The sequence below is a fragment of the Miscanthus floridulus genome, chromosome 1, assembly GCF_019320115.1.
Source record: "Miscanthus floridulus cultivar M001 chromosome 1, ASM1932011v1, whole genome shotgun sequence".
Classification (NCBI taxonomy): domain Eukaryota; kingdom Viridiplantae; phylum Streptophyta; class Magnoliopsida; order Poales; family Poaceae; genus Miscanthus; species Miscanthus floridulus.
The window spans coordinates 170,386,102-170,408,243 of NC_089580.1; the positions used below are offsets into that span (position 1 = coordinate 170,386,102).

At 42.8% G+C, this 22,142-nt stretch overlaps 1 protein-coding gene across 1 annotated transcript; it reads right to left on the bottom strand.

Moving 5' to 3' along the window:
• Positions 1 to 740: 740 nt before the first annotated feature.
• On the bottom strand, positions 741 to 5,705 carry LOC136501965 (SH3 domain-containing protein 2-like). The gene is made up of 10 exons (XM_066497471.1): positions 5,192 to 5,705; positions 4,613 to 4,729; positions 4,442 to 4,511; positions 4,205 to 4,353; positions 3,965 to 4,066; positions 3,689 to 3,889; positions 2,379 to 2,441; positions 2,091 to 2,267; positions 1,418 to 1,492; positions 741 to 1,117 (listed from the first exon to the last, which is right to left on the bottom strand). Exons 1-10 carry the CDS (start codon positions 5,249 to 5,251, stop codon positions 989 to 991), a joined length of 1,143 nt encoding a protein of 380 aa, XP_066353568.1. The 5' UTR covers positions 5,252 to 5,705; the 3' UTR covers positions 741 to 988.
• Positions 5,706 to 22,142: the final 16,437 nt, after the last annotated feature.

A 22,142-nucleotide genomic window follows, 5' to 3' on the forward strand; every position in this document is an offset into this window, starting at 1 on the left:
TCCGTGGACACCACTTGCGCAATGACGATGCCTGCGTGCCGAGCCCGATGCCGTCTCTCGCCCTCACCCCGCCGATGAAGCGTCTCCATCCGCGAGGGCTGGAGCTGTGAGCTTTTCGGGCTCCATGTGCGTGCCGGGTGCCGCGGCAGAAAACAACCGCGGCCTCCCGCCTCCTCGTGCTCGGCTACGCCGGACCGGCAGCAGAAGAGATGTGAGTCTTGGCTCCATAAATTCAGCTCCTGCAGAGTCGGGCAAAGCAGCAGCTTGTGGGCGGTGGTGACCGGTGAGGGGGGGGGGGGGGGGGGGGGGGGACAGGGGTTTCCGTGCCAGTTGAGGTTCAGACTTCGGATGAAGTTGGGTCGAAGGATCCATCCAACCACCAAGCTTCTTTTGCCCAGTCAGATGTACAGGTCGCTTCAATTGCGTCCTTTGCCTATTCTATTTCTGTTCCGGACAACGACGCACCATTCAATATGTATCTAGAGCAAATTCTCTCTCGTTAGATCTACCTGTACAAAAAAGTTACAGGAGGTTAATAGCCTCCGAGCTCCATATGGAAGAACAAGGTTAGTTTCAGACCGGTAACACCTACCTACACAAATTTTCTGAAGAAAGCCTCAATCATATTCTGCTTCTACGTCTACAGTATTTCGTACCATAACCACCGGCAGCAGTGCCAGTCTCACTGTTATGAAATCATTGGTTAGCATAAATTTGGCAGGAAGCATGATGTCCGAATATAAAGGGCAAGTTGACAGCATCTCATCACCAATAGCTCTGTACAATGTTATAATACCAAAAGGAAATCCTAACAGCCAAAACTATATTTTACATACAGTTACCAGCCAACGAAAAGCCTAGAAGAACAATAAGCTGCACAGAAAGGTAAATGTTCTACGAAACGCTAATCACTCATGGGACATGTCATGTACAATAATGTAGAAAAAGGACCATGACAGCAAGTCAGCAACCATAAGTACGAGATGGATCAGGTAGTCAGAAGTCCAGGCTCTATCACCTTGCTTGCCGGGGCTTTGTCCCTCTGCTCTACATAGGCAGATGGGAACCAGCCAGCCTTTCCCTTGCATTCACCTTCAGACCAACCATTTGCCGCCACCTGTGAAGAAAGACAATGTGCTTAGTCAGCATTCCGGCCCCCTCTATATCTCCCAGAGAATTAACAAGACGACGAACAGGACAATTATAAGCTGTCTCGCATCTGTTCGTTTTCTAAAAGATACGTAGTAGTTGGTTACAGTTACAGCACTACACAATAGGATGCTGCCTTATGAATTATTACTATAGATTATTTAGTGGGGAGCTATGAATTTGTATTATTTATTGTCCCAACTTGGCCATGAGGTATCCCACAACCTCGATAAAACTTAATTGTCAACAAATAAAGCAAACCATGTACCTGGCGGACCACAACATATTCACCCACCGCAAGACTGAGCTCACCATCAGCCTGAGCATCGAATGGATGAATAACCTGCCCAAAAAGCAAGTAAAAAAAATTCTGAGCTAATAGAATAATGTGCTGTTATGTTCAGCACCGCAGACTAATTGTACCCAATAATTATTTTCAGCCCTTGTGAATTGTGATACAGTGTCAAGCTTTGTTGAAGATCCATTCACCAATCAAATCCATTATTCATTTAAATTAGGTGCTGGGATCAGAAATAAAACTCCAGTAATTTCAGACTAATCATGTACCCAACACAGAGTTCACGTAATTTCAGGACTTCTCATGCAATAATAAATGGGACTGGAGAATGAGGAAATTCAAATCATGTATGCATAAAATTAGCCATTAAAACACTATATTGTAGGATAATATATTTATAATTTAATTTAAAAGTAACCAGCAGAGAAGTTCCAAATTACATGGCACTTCCAAAAAGCTCCATCAGATTATCTAAAATATTTAACAGAAGATAGGATAAAACTCATGCCAGACAGAAGGTGGACCATGGAAATTCTAAGCATAGTATATTGAGAAGTGCCGAGCTTAGAGCAAACACATCCTAAAAACTAATGCATTTATATACAATGATATTCACAGCACGCAGGGCCAAAAACAATCATACCTCCCCCAGAAATTGCACCTCCTGACTATTTCCTGTGGATTCGCTAGGTTTAGTTAATACTGGATCTTCAGATGTGCTATGTGAGTGCACTTGTGCTGGGCCTGTATCTGATTCAGGCTCTGATGACTGTTCATCGTAATGGTTTTCTGACTCATTATGATGCTTTGCATAGAGCATCTGCGCATAAGCGAAAAATGAAACATAATAATCTTCAGCGTATCAAGGTTTAAGACAATGCAAACTAGCTATACAGGTGAAAAAGCACATTTTTCTGGGCCAGTTGTGCACCTCATCATGGAGTTTATTCAGAATATCAGCAGCATTTTGATGATATGTCCTCTCAGCATCAACCTGTAAGCATAGACTAAGGGTTGTCAAGAGCCATCTAACTCTTTATCCAAGAAACATGCAGATGAGTGATAGACATTCTTCAAGTCAAAGTAACAGAAGACTGCACAGGTTTGCAAACACAGCAGCACATGGCAATACTGGAACTATTTGTCTGGGAATTCAGGAATTCGAAACACAAAGTTGGAACGAATGACCACAGCAAGAGAAATGTTGATTCTTTGTTCAAGGAGTTCCAAAACTTTTAGTTAACATGCAAATTCTACTACTCCTATGACATTTGAAGACAGTTAATCAAAGAGGATTAGGACCCTGTTTGGTAGAGCGGTAAAAAAAGCGCTTATCTGAGAAGCTGAACAAATAAAGCAAAAGCGTGGTCTCTGACCCAGCTTTGGGTGCTGCGGGGAGAAGCGTGGCTAGAAAAAGCTGTAAAAAACATGCCATTTGGCTTTTAGAGCATCTCCAAGAGTTTCTAAAAAACAATTGGTAGATCAATAAGTTTTTTCAAGTGGCTACAAAAAGTTGGGAGCACATTTGTTGGGTTCCTCCAACCGTTTCGAAAATCTCGCTCCTAAAAGGTAGAAGACAATTTTGCATCAGGAATCTCGAACTATTTACAAAACACCACAACCATATTTATACTTTCTTTTTTCTCTTTTGCATTTGCATTGTGAACCCTGTCCTTATTCCATATTCTTCCCCACGTCCTTCCACCTCCAGATTGGCCGATCGATACACGCGCGTATATGCTTGGATTGATTTTCCCAAGTGCGGAAAGATTGATAGTTGAGATAAGGAGTTGTTGGAGAGCGTTTTAGTGAGTTTTGTAAACTCTTGGAGATGCTCTTAGTCTCAGCTTATTTTGGCCACAAGCAGCTTATAAGCTGTACCAAACAGGCCCTAGATTAGACAACCCTGTGTTACAGGTTTAAATCCAAAAATCCCAATTCTACTCTTCCAAAACAAGGGATGGTTTGTTAATCAAATTTCTAGAATGAACACTGAGGATGGGGTCAACACCCAACCCCAGTCTGAACATGTAGCACAAGAAGAATCATAGATAACTATATAAGAGATATGCTGAAAATAGTACCAAGGATGGCTAATCTTTAGAAATGTGAAATCTAGCAATTAAGTGCAGGTTGTTGAGACGGAAAGGCTTGAGTGGTTGTATACAGGAGATCTTAATCACTGCGAAAATAGATCAGGTGCTTTCACTTAATATATGAATATGCCGAGCCAAATCATACCATTGCAAGGAGGCGTTCGTATGTTACTTGCTGTTGCTGAGCCTCTACAGCCTCCATAGCTGCAGTTGCTTCTCTTCCTAATGCTGCCAGTGTAGTTCGAAGATCTGATAATTTCGATTCTGCATGTTGCAGTTTCACAGAGTTATCTGTGTTACCACTACTTTCCTTGGATTTAAGCTGCTTTCTCATCACATCAGCTATCTAATAAAATAATTCACAATTAGTAGCTGCCACTAGTCTCTGTAGGGAAAAAAAATATTTTTTATGATTCGTTACCTGAGACTCCATGTCCTGTCTGATCCGTTGATAGCGGTAAGTTAGCAATCGAGCATCTTCAAGAGGAGCACTCATTATCATTTCTCGGAGAGGCTCAAAAACCTGTAAAATTGTCAATAAAGCCAATAAGCTAAAGTTAACATCAAAGATATATCAACTTAGATGATCTAGGCTACTTCAAGGATTAAAGAGCATTCACAACCATGAAAATTCTATCAACAAGTGAAAAATTTTCATTACCTGCTCTCCGAGACTTTTAAGAAGATCCTCCCGCTCTTTCTCTATTTGTTTATGAGATTTACCGAACTCCTCAGATGCCCTTGCAAGAGCAAAACCAAAATGTTGATTGTCGTTTCCATATTTACAACAATCCCCGGCTAGTTTTTTCACTACAGAAACATCGTACCATGATTACAAAATATCCCAAGATATAAGGAAGCACACAGATATAGCAGAAAAACTAATACCAAAACTCACCTATCTCCATCTGTTTGGTGCTAATCGCAATGAAACCTTCCACCCCTCGTACAATATTTCGCTGGAAATGCTACAGAACAAGAGTTTTTGCCGAGAGAACCTTTAAACAATCAGCTTTCAGCTAGGCTAGTATTTTTGTGAGGCATGTGGTAAGCTGAAGTTAACTAATACCTTTGCTGCTCTTGTAGTGCTGTAAAGCCTTTGGAGATTCTGGTGGCACTCAAGCTCCGCTTCATCAACAAGAGAAGGATCTTGATTATATCGCATACTGAACTGCTTGAGAACCGCCTGCATCATGACACATAACTCTCTCAACGAGGCCACACAGGCAAGGAAGCAAGGGAATGGCTTTACAGTCTATGCGAATATATGAAGTAAGCCCTCAGCTGCAGAACAAATAAGCAGCCACAGGCCAACGGCAAGAATTGGGCAATTGGGGAGTGCTCATACTCAACCAGAAGCAGGCTGGCAATACGCTTAAAGGACACACACAATTCAGTTGCTTCTAGTTCCAATTGCTCCTGCCCTCCCAACCCAATACACAACATCTAGGAGCTCGAAACCCCAAAACTAAAACTAGTTTTGCAGAACTAATCAACTGCGTGAGCAAGCACACCAACACAGCACGATATACACGTTCTTCCCAGGGTCTGCTCAAATCCCGTGCCCTCGCCGCGCATCCGGCCACGCCCGTTTGATCGTCGCGAAGCAGAATTGCTCGAATTCAGAGGGGGAACCAGGAACCCGTACCTGCTGCTGCTTGGCGACGTGCTCCCGGAGCTTGCTGGCCTGCTTCTTCAGCGCCTCCATCCGCGCCGATCGGTTACGGAGGATTGGATTGGGGGGAAGCGACAACGGTGCGAGCTGAGGAATACCCCAGGAACAAAAAGGCAGGGTTACCACTCGCTCAGACGCCCTGGACGGCGGCCGCGAACCAGCGGGAAGCAGCTAGAAAACGGCTGCTGCGGGGGACGGCGGCCGAGCCTGTACCAAGTAGGCGACACGCGACAGCCAACAGCACACGGAATCGGTTCGCCGATAGTGCGGAGACGGGGAATAGTAGCAGGAAGCTAGGAAGGCAATCCTGCGCGGCCACTCCGCGTTTTGTTCCGGTGCGAGAGCGGTGGTGGTGTGGTGGGGTGGGTGAGGAGGGGTCGGCCTGCCTTGCCTGCTTCGCTGTAGCGGTTGCTGCCGTTGTCGCATGCGGCGCGCCTGGCAAAGGGTAAAAGGCTGGGTGAAAAGTTCAGGGAAAGTGCACGCGGTCGCGGCGGCCAGGGGAGGACTCCAAAAGTTGAAAGTTCGCAAGGCAACAATGTAGCATAGGTAATCGCGGTTAAAAAGGTAGGGAGAATACGGGATCAACGATCGAATCAGGGAGATATCGCGTTACTCGCACGCCCATGGCGAGGCAGCGCGCCGTAAGCGTAGGAACGAATGGTTCGAAAGTGGCGGTTGCGGAGGCGTGGAGTTGGTGGCGTCCCCCGTTCTGCCCCGAGACTGTGACCGGAGACAACGGCACGGAGGCTGCACCAAAAGCGCCGCCCATGCTTACCACCCCTCCCCCGCTTGCCGTCTATCACAGTTAAAAGATGACAATGGCCCCCAATATGATACCCGATACCCGACGGGTATTTGATCCATTAGGGGATGGGATGGAATCATATCTTTACCCACGGGTATTTAAATTGGCAAGAATCCATCCTCGACGGGTATAGCGGGTACGGGAACGTTCCATGTTTACCCGTCCCCGTTATCCATTGGGGAACCCGACTATTTGAGCTGTCATGCGAGTATTAGGCCCAAAGAAGCTCAACATAGGTATTTTGGTCCAAATCTAAACAATCATATATATAGTTTGTGTGTTCTAGGAACCCTAGTTCAATTTTTCCTCACCATCTCCGCCAGCAGCACAAGCACGCTTGCCTCACGAGCGCTCGTGCCCCTCGCTTCATCAGTTCGGTCTCTCTGCCACCTTTGTTTGTCCTCCTCGTAGCCTCGCTCCTTCTCCTCGGCATCTCTGAGACTCCGATACTTATACCCGAGTGAAGAAGAAATGTCTCCGATTACAAAGCTGCGACCCCAAGTGTCCTTGTTTATCGGGTATGCAGTATCCGTCGGGTATCTGTTACCCGACCAATATCCGACGAGTACGGGGATGGGCAAGAATCTATACCCGAGACAGTTAATGAGGACGGGGACAGGATAAATTTTCCATAGCGAGGAATAGAACGTTCCGACGATACCCGACGGCATCCTTAATCACAGTCTATCACAGTCCTGCGTTAACTCCAGCCGCATCTTCATCACCGGAGATAAATGCGTGGTGTTTGTTTTAATTGTTTTTACCCCGGTCGCTTTCGCTTGGGACCTGCAGGGTAAGGCTACTCCGTCATCTCATCTGATCTCTAGAATAGTGGGACGTTCATGTCGTCTCAACTGAATGCTCTGTGATGCAAGCATCACTTACTGGACTTGCCAAGTTGCAATTCTGCAATGGGTAGTCCACTGATGTTGCTCGCTTGTTCCTTTCCACGAACAACAGGTCATTATAGTGGTAACAGCTTCAGCAAGGCGACGAGCATGTACAGAAACTGAATTGCCGGGACTTAAACAACACAATCCAGCTAATCACCTGCAAGCAAACCACCAGCAGATCCACCACCACCAGGCCGTCGCCCTCAGTGAGCTGGTCAAGATGCATTGCGTACCTGTAAGCAGTAAGATGGATGCCTCCACAAGCCAACAGTCACAAAAAAAATGTCCTAAACAAAAGGGAGTCACAAAGTAGCAGGGCATGAAGGCACCGGCTGATAATTGGACAGAAATTGCTCCTCGGCATGAGTAGTGTTGCATCATCGGTCCTTTTCACTTATCCTCAGTTACATAAAACTCATAGTGAAAATCAAGAAAAATATCCCATCATGAATAGAAGAGGAAACATCTTATATGAAATATTAGTCTTTTCTTTTCTTGATAGACATACCTCTGGCGAACCTAAAGGCATCTAGGAGGATCCTAACTCCCCACAAACAAAACATCGGTGCTTCTTATACTCACAATTCTTGCATATAAAGTTGGCCGATTTCGGTTCCTACATCATTGATATGTATGGACATTAAAAGGCTATGTTGACATAATAAAACAAGAACAAAACCAAATCATTAGGCAAAGGATTAGCACCCACCACCCATTGGTCATCCTTCAGTTCAAGACTTCTACAGCTAGAATGTTGACCATGGAACTGTTTGGATGGAACACCCTTCCACATTCACCATCACAGCTACAATAAATCAAATTAGTCATGGATATACTGATCATTGAATAGCTGAGGTGATTAGTGCTTACTCCAATATCAATAACCTTAGTGTCCATACAATCTAGTTGAAAAAATGAGGTAATAACTGAATTGGTATACACAGTGACTAGATGGCAAGTCAATGTATTTTTGCTTGAACTATGATAAATTTGTATAACAATTCTTAGCACCTTATCAAATACAACTAATAAATATTACACGATCCACCAATTTAGGGACTGGCCATCCATATAGCAAAGATGTTGAAGGTGGGACATAAGAAATGCAACCACATGACTACATACCTAGGAGAAAAAAATAGAACAATTGAAAGCTCTAGTTTGGTTTTGGTAAATTGATGAAACCCTAAGTGCTAACCTAGTTTATCAAGGTGATTATGAGATAGGTGTCACATTCCAAGTGGTGGAGCAAATGAAGATTATGACATGATGATGGTGATGCCATGGTGATGATCAAGTGCTTGAACTTGTAAAGAAGAAAGAGAAAAATAAAAGACTCAAGGCAAATGTATAAGTGGTAGGAGCCATTTAGTTTTAGTGATCGAGACACTTAGAGAGTGTGATCATATTTAGGATCGATAGCCGTACTATTAAGAGGGGTAAAACTCATATAGAAATACGGTTATCAAAGTGCCACTAGATGCTCTAACCATTGCATATGTATTTAGGATCTAGTGGAGTGCTAACACCTTTGAAAATATTTATGAAAATATGCTAACACACATGCACAAAGATGATACACATTATGTTTAACACTTGGGAGCAAGGGTTCGAAACTTCACCGGTGGAGTGTCCACCCGTAAAGAAGCAAAATAATGTTGCATTATCAACCGCCGAAGCCGAATACATATCCACCGGTGGTTGTTGTGCACAAGTACTTTGGATGAAGGCCACTTTGAGTGACTTTGGAATCAAGTTCAAGAAAGTGTCATTGCTATGTGACAATGAGAGTGCAATCAAGTTGACCAACAATCCGATTCAATATGCAAGAACAAAGCACATTGATGTCCGCCACCATTTCATAAGAGATCGTCAACAAAAAGGGGACATTTGCATTAAGAGTGTTGGCACCGAAGATCAACTTGCCGATATATTCACCAAGTCATTGGATGAGAAAAGGTTTTGCAAGCTAAGGAATGAGTTGAACATATTGGATTTCTCAAATATGTGTTGATGCACCTTCCACTTATATGACATGCTGAAAGGATCAAGATGCCCAAGAGGAGGGTGAATTGGGTTAATTCTAAAATTCTTTGCAATAATTAAACCCTACACTTAGCCCACTTCACCCCTTGTGCCTAGAATATGTTTTTAATGTTCTACCGCACAAAAGTTTTGCAACCTAAGTTCCAATCCTACTCTAGCATGACAATTCTATGAATATAAAGACAAGAATTGAATTGCTCAAAGTAAATGCTTAAAGTAAAGAGAGAAAGAGGAACGCGGCGATATTTTGCCGAGGTATCGGAGAGTCGCCACTCCCCACTAGTCCTCGTTGGAGCACCCGCGTAAGGGTGTAGCTCCGTCTTGATCCGTGCAAGGATCAAGTGCTCTCTACGGGTTGATTCTTCGACACTCCATCACGGTGAATTACCCACAACCGCTAACAATTTGAGTTGGGTCATCCACAAGCTCCACCAGATGATCATCAAACTCCCAATCACCACCAAGCCATCTAGGTGATGGCGATCACCAAGAGTAACAAGCAAGAACTCTCACTTGACCACAACAAGCCTAATGAGAAGGGTGGATGCACACTTGCTACTCTCTTTTTGCTAATAAGGCCTTAATCTTAGATTCTCAAATCTTAATTACCTCACTAGGCTCTTGCTCTCCTTGGCACTCTCAAGGGTGTTTCTCATCTGTTGAAATGGGCAAGAGTGATCCCTTGAGTGAATAGAGGAAGTATTTATAACCCCTCATTAAAAACAAACCATTATATGCCACTGCAGGGTGACCGGACGCTCCGGTCAAGTTGATCGGACGCTCCGATCAGTTCTCCCTACCACCGAGCAGTTAAGTTGTGACCGGACACTGACCAGCATCCGGTCAGCACTGACCGGACACGTCCGGTCACAAAAACTGCTCTCTGGAACCTTACTGATGTTGACCAGACTCTAGCACCCAACGTCCGGTCACTTTGCTGCTCAGCATCCGGTCAGTAGCCAAAACCTAACCAGTGTTCGGTCAGCACTGACCGGACGCGTCCGATCAGGATTCTCCTTCTCTGGAACCTTACTAGAGTTGACCGGACTCTGGCACCTAGCATCCGGTCACATTTCACTCAGCGTCCGGTCACATCCAGATGACTTCACCTTGATCAAATGAACTGACCAGACTCTGCGCCAGCGTCCGGTCAACATTTGACCCTCCATTCACTTCCAACTCAAAATCATATGTGAATGAAGTTTGCCCCAATTGATCTTAGGGCTACTTAGGAGCTACCTAGTGCAAGATTTGACAAGTGTGCACCACACCTAACCCACTAGACTCACCTAGGTCAAACTACTAGTTCATACCCCTCTTGATAGTATGGCCAAAGGAAAAAACAAAGTCCTGAACTACTCTAAGTGTCTCTTCAACGTCAAACGACACTTAGAACTAGTCCATCTTTAACCTTGTCATCCATCCTTTGAAAGCCAAAATGATTTCCATCGTAGGAGCATGACAACCATGATTGCTCAATCAATTTCCATTACCATGACCTAACTTAATTGCCTCTGCAAAACACACGTTAGTCATAGTAATCTCATATTGTCATTAATCACCAAAACCTAACTAGGGGTCTAGATGCTTTCAATCTCCCCCTTTTTGGTGATTGATGATAATACAACCTTGAGTATGTAAAAGAGATGAGGTTTTTAACATGCTTGGTTCATATAAGCTTTTGACAATAAGAACAGAAGAGTTAGGCAAGCTTATATGACCCAAGCCAATATGATATACTCAATAGATATGAAATAAGCATGAGTACAAGAAGTAAAACTCATTTGCATCGGAGTAAAACACAGAAGCAAGGCAAATGAGCATAACCAAGTGACATGACATATATAAAGATCAAAGTAGAGAGCACACATGTCACATATCACATAAATATCACTATCACACTTATATAGTTCAATGCATGAAAGTAAACATGAATGCATAATAGTGTATCACACATAAAAAGCCAAATATAATAGATAAGCTCCCCCTAGATATATCGCTCCCCCTAAGTCTATCATACTCGATCACTCTCCCCCTTTGGTGTCAAACACCAAAACCTAAGGGTCTATCGGTGGGGCTGCAGCGGACGAGTCGGGCACTGAGGCACGATGAGTGATCTAGAACTGGGCAGCAGCATCATCTGATCCTAAGCTATGAGCTGTATGACCCTCTATCGTTGGAAGTGATGCTGAAGCGGTTTGGGTTAGATCTGGAATTGGTGCGGCCTGTGACTCTACAGGTATCACTAAAGCAGGTGGCTCTGATGATGCAACTAATGAAGGGAGCATCTCTGTAGTCCCAGTAATTAGAGCAACTATGAAAAGACCAGGGATATGTAGATCTGGCGGTGTAGGCTGCCTTATCAACTCACTGAATGTAGCACCAAGGCTCCTAAAAATTGGGGTGTCTGGCACAAGTGAAAGCTCTAGTTTGGTTTTGGTAAATTGATAAAACCCTAAGTGCTAACCTAGTTTATCAAGTGATCATGAGATAGGTAGCACATTCCAAGTGGTGAAGCAAATGAAGATCATGACATGATGATGGTGATGCCATGGTGATGATCAAGTGCTTGGACTTGAAAAGAAGAAAGAGAAAAACAAAAGGCTCAAGGCAAAGGTATAAATGGTAGGAGCTACTTTGTTTTGGTGATCGAGACACTTAGTGAGTGTGATCACATTTAGGATTGATAGCCGTACTATTAAGAGGGGTAAAACTCGTATCAAAATGCGGTTATCAAAGTGCCACTAGATGCTCTAACTCATTACATATGCATTTAGGATCTAGTGGAGTGCTAACACCCTTAAAAATGTTTGTGAAAATATGCTAACACATGTGCACAAAGTGATACACTTGGTGGTTGGCATATTTAACCAAGGGTTAGGAACTTCACCGGCGGAGTGTCCACCTATAGAGTGTGGACAGTTCGACGGTGCCACCGGCGCCCTAGACATAAAAGATAGAGGTCACTGTATATGACCGTACGCTGGTCTCAATTGGACCGGTGCATCCGATCAGTGGCAGTAGAGGGCGCGCAGCGTCGGTCTCTGACTGGACGCTGGGTCACTCAGTGATCGGACGCTGATAGGGTGCATCCGGTCCTGCTGACGTGGCAGTGGATAGAGGAGTCGTTGAGTGATCGGACACTGGGTGTGTCCGGTCGAGCATGACCGGACGCGTCCGGTCGTGAAAAGTCATCTCTGGATGCTTACTGGAAATGACTGGACGCTGGGGTTCAGCGTCTGATCACTTTAAGCTGCTGCGTCCGGTCATCTCTTGACCATTAAGATCGGGCGATCAACATTTGAAGAGAGGAGACACGTGGCACTCATCGTGTGATCGGACGCTGAGGTCTAGCGTCCTATCAATATGACCTAAGCGTCCGGTCACCCCATGTTGTGCCCAGTGAAGGAGCACAATGGCTCTATTTCGTGGGGGCTTCTATTTAAGCCCCATGGCTGGCTCAAGCTCACTCTCTTGGCCATTTACATTGACATAGTAACCTTGTGAGCTTAGCCAAAGCCCTCCCACTCATCTCCATCATAGATTCAACATCTTTGTGAGATTGGGAGAGAATCCAAGTGTATTGCTTGAGTGTTTGCATCTAGAGGCACTTGGTGTTCGTGTTTCGCTGTGGGATTCACTTGTTACTCTTGGTGGTTGCCGCCACCTAGACGGCTTGGAGCAGCGAGGATCATCGAGCGAAGGTTGGTGATTGTCTCTGGCTCCGATCGTAGAGATTGTGAGGGGTTCTTAACCTTTCCCCATCGGAGAGCCAAAAGGTACTCTAGTGGATTGCTTGTGGCTTGTGTGATCCTCATCTTGTATTGGTTGTGTGGCACCCTATTGAGGGTTTGACGTGTGATGCCAATTAGCGCATGAACCTCCAAGTGAGTGAATTGCCACAATGAGGACTAGCTTGCCGGCAAGCAAGTGAACCTCGGTAAAAAATTATTGTGTCATCATTTGATTTCGAGGTGATTGGTCTTCATTATTATTCATTCTTGTGATTGATTGGCTCCTTCCTTGACTCGGCGGTATAACCTTCTTGCTCACTCTCTTTACATTACCACAAACTAGCTATTAAGCTCTTTAGTGTAGCTAGTTGTGAGAGCTTGTTAGTTTGGTTAGTGTGGCTCTTTAGTTAGCTTTTGAGAGCACACTAACTTAGTATAGTGACATAGTTATTGTGTGGATAGAAACTACATAAACTAGAATTGTGGTAGGTGGCTTGCATTTTAGTAGGCTAGCGCAACACTCGCTTTGCCTCATAATTGTATAACCGGTTTGTTAAGTGTTGTTGTAGAATTTTTAATAGGCTATTCACTCCCCCTCTAGCCATTAGGACATTTCAAGTGGTATTAGAGCCGAGGTCACTGTGATTTGAGGCTTAACAACCTTCGGTATAAAAATGGCTCAAATCAACAACACCAAGAAGCCACCCCAATTTGATGGCACAAATTATCCTTATTGGAAGTCAAAGATGACCACACATATAAAGTCAATCAATAGAAAGATGTGGAAGGTGATAGAAACCAAAATTGAGATTGATGATCCGGAGAATCCCACCGCGGCCGAAGAAGTAATTCTCCAAAACAATGACATTGCTCTAAGTGTTATTCATGATGCAATTGATGAGAGAACATTTGAGCAAATCAAGAATATTGAGATGACTCATGAGGCATGGAAGAAATTGCCATTTGAAGGCATTCAAGCCGTGAAGGGTGCAAAGGCATATATTTTCAAAGAGAGGTTTGCAAGCTTCAAGATGAAGGAGGATGAGAGTATGCCGGAGATGTTTCATAGGCTTCAAGTGCTTGTCAATGATCTCAAAGCACTTGGAGAAGAGGTGAAGGACAAGGACTTCTCCCACAAGTTCTTAAGATGCTTACCTTTAAGATTTGGCACATTGATCACTATTCTAGTGAGGAGTGGTTTGGACACCATGACACCAAACCAAGTGTTGGAAGATATAATGACCGATGATACATATAGAGATGATGATGAGAAGGAAGAAAAGAAAGATGAGAAGAAGAAGAGTGTGGCATTCAAGGCCACATCATCCAAGGACAAGGCTAAGCAAGAAACATCAAGTGAAGATGATGGCTCATGGGATGATGATGATGAGGAGGAGATGACTCTCTTTGTCAAGAAATTTGGCAAGTTCATGATGAAGAAAGGGTACCGTGCTAGAAGAAAGAAATCTTCATTCAAGAACAAGGAAGAGTCAAGAAGGTGCTTCAAATGTGGAAGCAAAGATCATCTTGTTGCTCAATGTCCATACAATAGCGACAATGATGATGACAACAAGAAGAACAAGAAGATAGACAAGAAGGAAAAGAAAGAGAAGAAGGACAAGATGACCTTCAAGAAGAAGAAGGGTGGTTCATATGTGGTCACTTGGGATAGTGATACTTCCTCAAGTGATGATGATGATGATAGTGATGATGACAAGACCACTAAGAAGAAGGCGCTTGCAAGCATTGCAATCAATAGAAGCCTTCTTTCTTCGACACTCCATCATGCTTCATGGCTAAGGCCACTAAGGTACAAAATTGTGATGATAGAAGTGATGAGGAACATGATAATGAAAATGATAGTGATAGTGATGATGATGAACCTACTAAAGATGAATTATTTGATATGCTAGAAGATGCCAAAGAACACTTTGACATTAAGAGAAGGGAATGCAAGAGCTTGAATAAGGAGGTAAAAGCCCTTAAGCAAGCCCTTGATGAGCTCAAAGCAACTCATGAGAGGCTAGAGGAAGCCCATGAGAAGCTTGATAAGGCTCACAAAAAGCTTAAAAAGGCTCATTCCTCTTTGCTTAATGAGCAAGATAAAAAGAAGCATGTTGAGACTTGTGATATAATTGATGAATCATTATCTATGCCTATCATTGTTGCTCCCATTAACCCTTCTTGTAGTACTTCTACTTCCACCTCATCTAGTAGTGATGGTCTCACTTATGATGCCTCACTAATGGTTGAGAATGAGAACCTCAAGAAGGAGGTCAATAAGCTCACTCACACCTTGGCTAAGGCCTATGGTGGTGAGGACTGCTTGCTTATATGCTTGGGTAGCCAAAGAGCTTCTCTCTATAAAGAGGGATTAGGCTATACCCCCAAGAAAGATAAGGCGGCCTTTGCTGCTCACAAGACTAGTTTTGTGAAGAACAATGGTTGGTTTTACACTAGTTACAAGCAAGTTGGTCATAAAGAGCATGGATACAAAAATAAGAGCAAAAATGCTAATGTATCCTTAATTAAGATTAATTCTTTCTATATGCTTACTAAGGGTATAAATGGTGTGAAGGCTAAGTTCATTGGTAAACTATTGATGGGCTCAAAGAAGAAAGACATTTGGGTACCAAAGAGCTTAGTAACTAACCTTCAAGGACCCAAACAAGTTTGGGTACCTACAAAAATTGATCTTTTGTAGGTCAATTACAAAGCTAGAGAAAGGCATTGGGTTCTTGATAGTGGGTGCACTCAACACATGACCGGTGATGCAAGAATATTCAACTCAATCAACACCAATGGCAATGATGGTTATGATAGTATTACATTTGGTGATAATGGCAAAGGCAAGATCAAAGGGCTTGGTAAGATTGTAATATCTAATGACATGAGCATATCCAATGTGTTGCTAGTAGAGAGCTTGAACTTCAATTTGCTATCCATGGCTCAATTGTGTGATCTTAGATTCAAATGTATATTTGGGGTAGATGATGTAGAGATCATAAGTGTAAATGGCTCTAATTTGATCTTCAAAGGCTTTAGATATGAGAATCTATACTTGGTTGATTTCAATGCTAGTGAAGCTAAATTATCTACATGTTTGTTTACTAAGTCTAGCATGGGTTGGTTATGGCATAGAAGGCTTGGTCATGTTGGAATGAAACAATTAAATAGATTGGTTAAGCATGACTTGGTTAGAGGATTGAAAGATGTTGTGTTTGAGAAGGATAAGCTTTGTAGCTCTTGTCAAGCCGGCAAACAAGTTGGAAACACCCATCCTAAGAAAAGCATGATGAGCACTAGTAAAAAATTTGAGTTATTGCACATGAATTTGTTTGGGCCAACTCAATACACTAGCATTGGTGGTAACAAATATGGCTTTGTGATAGTTGATGATTACACTAGATACACATGGGTATTCTTTCTAGTGGACAAAAGTGATGTGTTTGCAACATTCAAATCATTTATCAAGGGTATTCACAATGAGTTTGAAACAACCATCAAGAGAGTTAGAAGTGGCAATGGTAATGTGTTCAAGAACACTAGAATTGATGAGTTGTGTGATGAATTTGGAATTAAACATCAATTTTTGGCCAACTACACCCCACAATCAAATGGCCTTTTTGAGAGGAAGAATAGAACACTCATTGATATGGCAAGGTCTATGCTTAGTGAATACAATGTGAGTCAATCTTTTTGGGCCGAAGCTATCAACATGGCTTACTATTGTAGCAACCGCCTCTATTGTCACCCATCGAAAGAGAAGACACCATATGAGCTCTTGAATGGTAGAAAGCCCAACATTGCATATTTTTGGGTCTTTGGTTGCAAATGCTATATCTTAAAGAAAGACACTAGATTGAGCAAGTTTGACAAGAAATATGATGAAGGATTTCTACTTGGTTATTCCACTACAAGCAAAGCATATAGAGTTTGGAATTTAGATAGTGGTACTCTTGAGGAAGTTCTTGATCTTGAATTTGATGAAACCAAGGGTTCACAAGTAGAGAATGAGAACTTAGAAGATGTTAGAGGATTCAACTTTCAAATACCATGAAGAACATGGATGTTGGTGAATTGAGGCCTAGGGAAGTGAATGATGATGAAGATGATCAAGTGCAAGTGCTCTCTAACTCAAATATGCAAGATGATACAAATCAAGTTAGACAAGTGGCTCTCATGATAATGAACAAGATCAAGTGGCTAGTACATCATCTCAACCTAATGATCAAGTAAGTGCAAACAATCAAGTTCCAATCCTTCAACCAACCAATATTGCAAGGGATCATCCATTGGATACTATCTTTGGTGATATTTCAAGAGGTGTGTAAACTAGATCAAGATTGGCTTTATTTTGTGTGCATTTCTTATTTATATCATCCATTGGACCAAAGAAGATAGATGAAGCACTAAAGGATATTGATTGGGTGAATGCTATGCATAAAGAGTTAAATAACTTCACAAGAAATCAAGTATGGGAATTAGTAGAGAGACTAAAGGGACACAATGTGATTGAAACCAAATGGGTCTTTAGAAACAAGCAAGATCAAGATGGGATAGTAGTAAGGAATAAAGCAAGATTGGTAGCACAAGGCTATACACAAGTTGAAGGTCTTGACTTTGGAGAAACATATACCCGGTTGCTAGATTAGAAGCTATTAGAATCTTGCTAGCCTATGCTTGTGCCCACAATATCAAGCTCTATCAAATGGATGTCAAGAGTGCATTTCTCAATGGTTACATCAATGAAGTATATGTTGAGCAACCTTCTGGTTTTGAAGATGATAAGAAGCCCGACTATGTGTATAGGTTGAAAAAGGCATTGTATGGCTTGAAGCAAGCACCTAGAGCATGGTATGAGAGATTGAGGGACTTCCTACTCTCTAAATGGTTCATAATGGGCAAGGTTGACACCACTCTTTTCATCAAGAAGATTGGAAAAGACTTATTTGTGTTGCAAATCTATGTTGGTGACATCATATTTGGATCAACCAATCAAGATTTTTGTGATGGGTTTGGAAAGATGGTGGCTAATGAGTTTGAGATGTCCATGATTGGAGAGTTGAGTTACTTCCTTGGTTTTCAAATCAAACAATTGAAGAATGGTATATTTGTGAGTCAAGACAAGTATATCAATGACATGATCAAGAAGTTTGGCATGAGTGATAGTAAAGTCATTAGCACACCAATGAGAACAAATGGCAACTTAGATAGTGATGCAAGTGGAAATATGGTGGATTAAAAATTGTATCGGTCTATGATTGGAAGCCTACTCTATGTGACCGCATCAAGGCCGGATGTCATGTTTAGTGTATGCATATGTGCAAGATTTCAAGTCTCACTAAGAGAAAGTCATTTGAAGGCTACTAAGAGAATATTGAGGTACTTGAAGCATACACAAAATGTTGGCTTGTGGTATCCCAAAGGAGCAAAGTTTGAGCTAGTTGGTTACTCTGACTCAGATTATATAGGATGCAAGGTTGAAAGGAAGAGCACCTCGGGCACATGTCAATTGTTGGGAAGATCACTTGTTTCATGGTCATCAAAGAAGCAAAATATTGTTGCATTATCAACCGCCAAAGCCGAATACATATCTGCCGGTAGTTGTTGTGCACAAGTACTTTGGATGAAGGCCACTTTGAGTGACTTTGGAATTAAGTTCGAGAAAGTGCCATTGCTATGTGACAATGAGAGTGCAATCAAGTTGACCAACAATCCGGTTCAACATGCAAGAACAAAGCACATTGATGTCCGCCACCATTTCATAAGAGATCACCAAAAAAGGGGACATTTGCATTGAGAGTGTTGGCACCGAAGATCAACTTGCCGATATATTCACCAAGCCATTGGATGAGAAAAGGTTTTGCAAGCTAAGGAATGAGTTGAACATATTGAATTTCTCAAATATGTGTTGATGCACCCCCCACTTATATGACATGCCTATCCTTCGAGCAATCCAAGGTAAAAGTTGATTGGCATGGCATACATCCTTGCTAAGGACATGATTAGTGCATCTAGTCATCTCTTAATTTTAATAGGCTCATTCATGAAAATCAAATGAATTTGATGTTTGTATGGTACTACTATTGCTTCTATACTTGACTAGATCTAGTGGTAGCATATGGCATATTTATGGGCTTGTAAACCTAGTGTTTAATCTAGAAAATGAGCTCTAAGTGTTTAACTCAACATGGTATAAGATAACCCTTATTTGGAGGTGTGAAGAAGCTTGTCCTTGGATCAAACCGAGTTAAATGTCTTTGGCAAGTATTCTAGATTGAACCAAATTTGGGAAAATGATCCTCACCCCATTGATTGACATTGATAATCTCAACCTATCTACATTTTGAACATTTGTGGTCATTGATGACAAAGGGGGAGAAAAACAAAGATATTAGTACATGGGGAAAAAACAAAGATATTAGTGTTCTAAGATAGTGAAAAGACAACAAAGGGGAGAATTTGACATAGGGGGAGAGATATGACAAAGGAAAGAGACCAATTAAAATTTTGAGCACACAAGTAGGGGGAGCAAGCTCATGAACTTGTATGGTGCATTTGAATGTGCATTTCATATGTTTGCTTGCATGGCACAAGTTTTAAATTTCAATATCCATGCTTGTGTGGTGTATGATAGTTGTAGGTTTGAATGATGAAATGAAAATCTATCATGCATAGGTTATCTAGTGATTTCATTTCCAAGTGTTTTCAAGTGGTATTGAACTAACCATGGTGCTAAGGATGGTATAATGGTGCACTCCGATTGGTATCATGCTTCAAAGGTCCATCTTTTATACCTTAGCATCATTTGGTAGACATTGTCTCCTATATTTCCTATCTAAGCATATGTGCGAGCTTCAATCCAAACTCTTAGTACATATATAGGGGGAGCAATTGCTACCATATGGAGTTCATGAAACTTGTCCATATCCTTTTACACATAGTAAATATGCTTGGACAAGCAACATGGATTCAATTGAATTTCAATTTATATCTTTGTGAAAGGGTTGTCATCAATTACCAAAAAGGAGGAGATTGAAAGCTCTAGTTTGGTTTTAGTAAATTGATGAAACCCTAAGTGCTAACCTAGTTTATCAAAATGATCATGAGATAGGTAGCACATTCCAAGTGGTGAAGCAAATGAAGATCATGACATGATGATGGTGATGCCATGGTGATGATCAAGTGCTTGGATAGAGGAGTCGCCGAGTGACCGGACGCTGGGTGTGTCCGATAGAGCATATCGGACACGTCCGGTCATGAAAAGTCGTCTCTAGATGCTTACTGGAAATGACCGGACACTGGAGTTCAGTGTCTGGTCACTTTGAGTTGATGTGTCTAGTCGTCTCTTGACCATTGAGATCGGGCGATCAACATTTGAAGAGAGGGGACATGTGGCACGCATCGCGTGATCGGACGCTGAGGTCTAGCGTCTGGTCAATATGACCGAAGCGTCCGGTCACCCCGTGTTGTGCCCAGTGAAGGGGCATAATGGCTCTATTTTGTGGGGGCATCTATTTAAGCCCCATGGCTGGCTCAAGCTCACTCTCTTGGCCATTTACATTGACATAGCAACCTTGTGAGCTTAGCCAAAGCCCTCTCACTCATCTCCATTATAGATTCAACATCTTTGTGAGATTGAGAGAGAATCCAAGTGCATTGCTTGAGTGTTTGCATCTAGAGGCACTTGGTGTTCGTGTTTCGCTACGGGATTCGCTTGTTACTCTTAGTGGTTGCCGCCACCTAGATGGCTTGGAGCAGCGAGGATTATCGAGTGGAGGTTGGTGATTGTCTCTAGCTCTAATCATAGAGATTGTGAGGGGTTCTTAACCTTTCCCTAGCAGAGAGCCAAAAGGTACTCTAGTGGATTGCTCATGGCTTGTGTGATCCTCATCTTGTGTTGGTTGTGCGGCACCCTATTAAGGGTTTGGTGTGTGATGCCAATTAGCGCGTGAACCTCTAAGTGAGTGAATCGCCACAACGAGGACTAGCTTGCCGGCAAGCAAGTGAACCTCGGTAAAAAATCATTATGTCATCATTTAATTCTAAGGTGATTGGTCTTCATTGTTATTCATTCTTGTGATTGATTGGCTCCTTCCTCGACTTGGCGGTATAACCTTCTTGCTCACTCTCTTTATATTACCGCAAACTAGTTATTAAGCTCTTTAGTGTAGCTAGTTGTGAGAGCTTGTTAGTTTGGTTAGTGTGGCTCTTTAGTTAGCTTTTGAGAGCATACTAACTTAGTGTAGTGACATAGTTATTATGTGGATAGAAACTACATAAACTAGAATTGTGGTAGGTGGCTTGCATTTTTAGTAGGCTAGCACAACACTCGCTTCACCTCATAATTGTCTAACAGGTTTGTTAAGTGTTGTTGTAGAATTTTTAATAGGCTATTCACTCCCCCTCTAGCCATTAGGACCTTTCAACAAGTATCGATGAACTCTGAGCCGGTGTGAAGCCTGTATATAGTGGTGTGAACTACAAACCCCAGGCTATCACTAGCGAAGTAAACCACTGGGACACCTGCTCCGTAGGTGAAGCAAACTGAGTAGCTGTCTGTCTCTGACTCTGAAGCCCACTAGGCTATACAACTAGAGTCTATGAAGTGGTAGCAGGCTGGCCAAGCTAAGGTGTAAGCTATGGCGATGGAGCCCTAATAGCAGTCACAAACATGCTGCATGAATCCAAGTAACTGCTGCTACATGAGGAGTTGCTACTGCTGGATAACCTACTGCTGTCGCTGGAACTCATCATGTCTAGCCTGAACCTGTACTAGAGCAGCTGTTGTCTCCTAGGCCTGGCAAGCCTGATCCTGCCTCACCCTCTCAAGTATAGCAAATAGAGCGGGGTCTGTCTGTGGTGCCTATGGTGGAGCTGAGCTAGAGCCACTGGCCTCACCGTCATGTCATCGAGGAGGCATCTAAGGGATATCCTGATAATCATCATCTAAGTTGTCACTGGGGTCGCTCTCAACCATACCCTCCTACTGAGCATCTAGATGCTCCTCCTTTGTCGTTGTAATGCCCCTGATGGTCTCATCCTACTAGGCTACAGACTCTGGCACCTCTAGGCGATGATGCGGCTGGCTAGGTGTCCTTGTTGCACTATGGTGGAGCATCTGAGTCATGTTATATGCTGAAAACTCTATAGTAGCTCCTGAGTACTCTGCCAACATCTCAGGAGACCTCACTGTGACTGTCTTATGAATCAAAAAAGTGATCCAGTGAGCATACGGCAGCTGCCTGTGGCCTTTGAATCCCTTTGCAAGTGTATCCTCCATCTCAGAAAGAATGGCATCCCATACATCCAACACTGTCTACTGCATCAGAGCATTTAGTAGCCACAACTAAATGCGAGTCAATCCCTCGTGATATCTAATCCTCGGTAGCAGGGTCCTCCTCATGATAGCATCAAGCAGTCTAGCAGTAGGAGTAAGATCT

Bases quoted from the DNA above. Each gene is read 5' to 3' on its own strand.
- LOC136501965 (XM_066497471.1), bottom strand. From the start codon at position 5,251: ATGGAGGCGCTGAAGAAGCAGGCCAGCAAGCTCCGGGAGCACGTCGCC. The intron at 4,067-4,204 runs GTAATGAAAATT...ACAATTTTACAG, and splicing joins TTAAAAGTCTCGGAGAGCAG to GTTTTTGAGCCTCTCCGAGA. The intron at 1,118-1,417 runs GTACATGGTTTG...CTTTCTTCACAG, and splicing joins AATATGTTGTGGTCCGCCAG to GTGGCGGCAAATGGTTGGTC.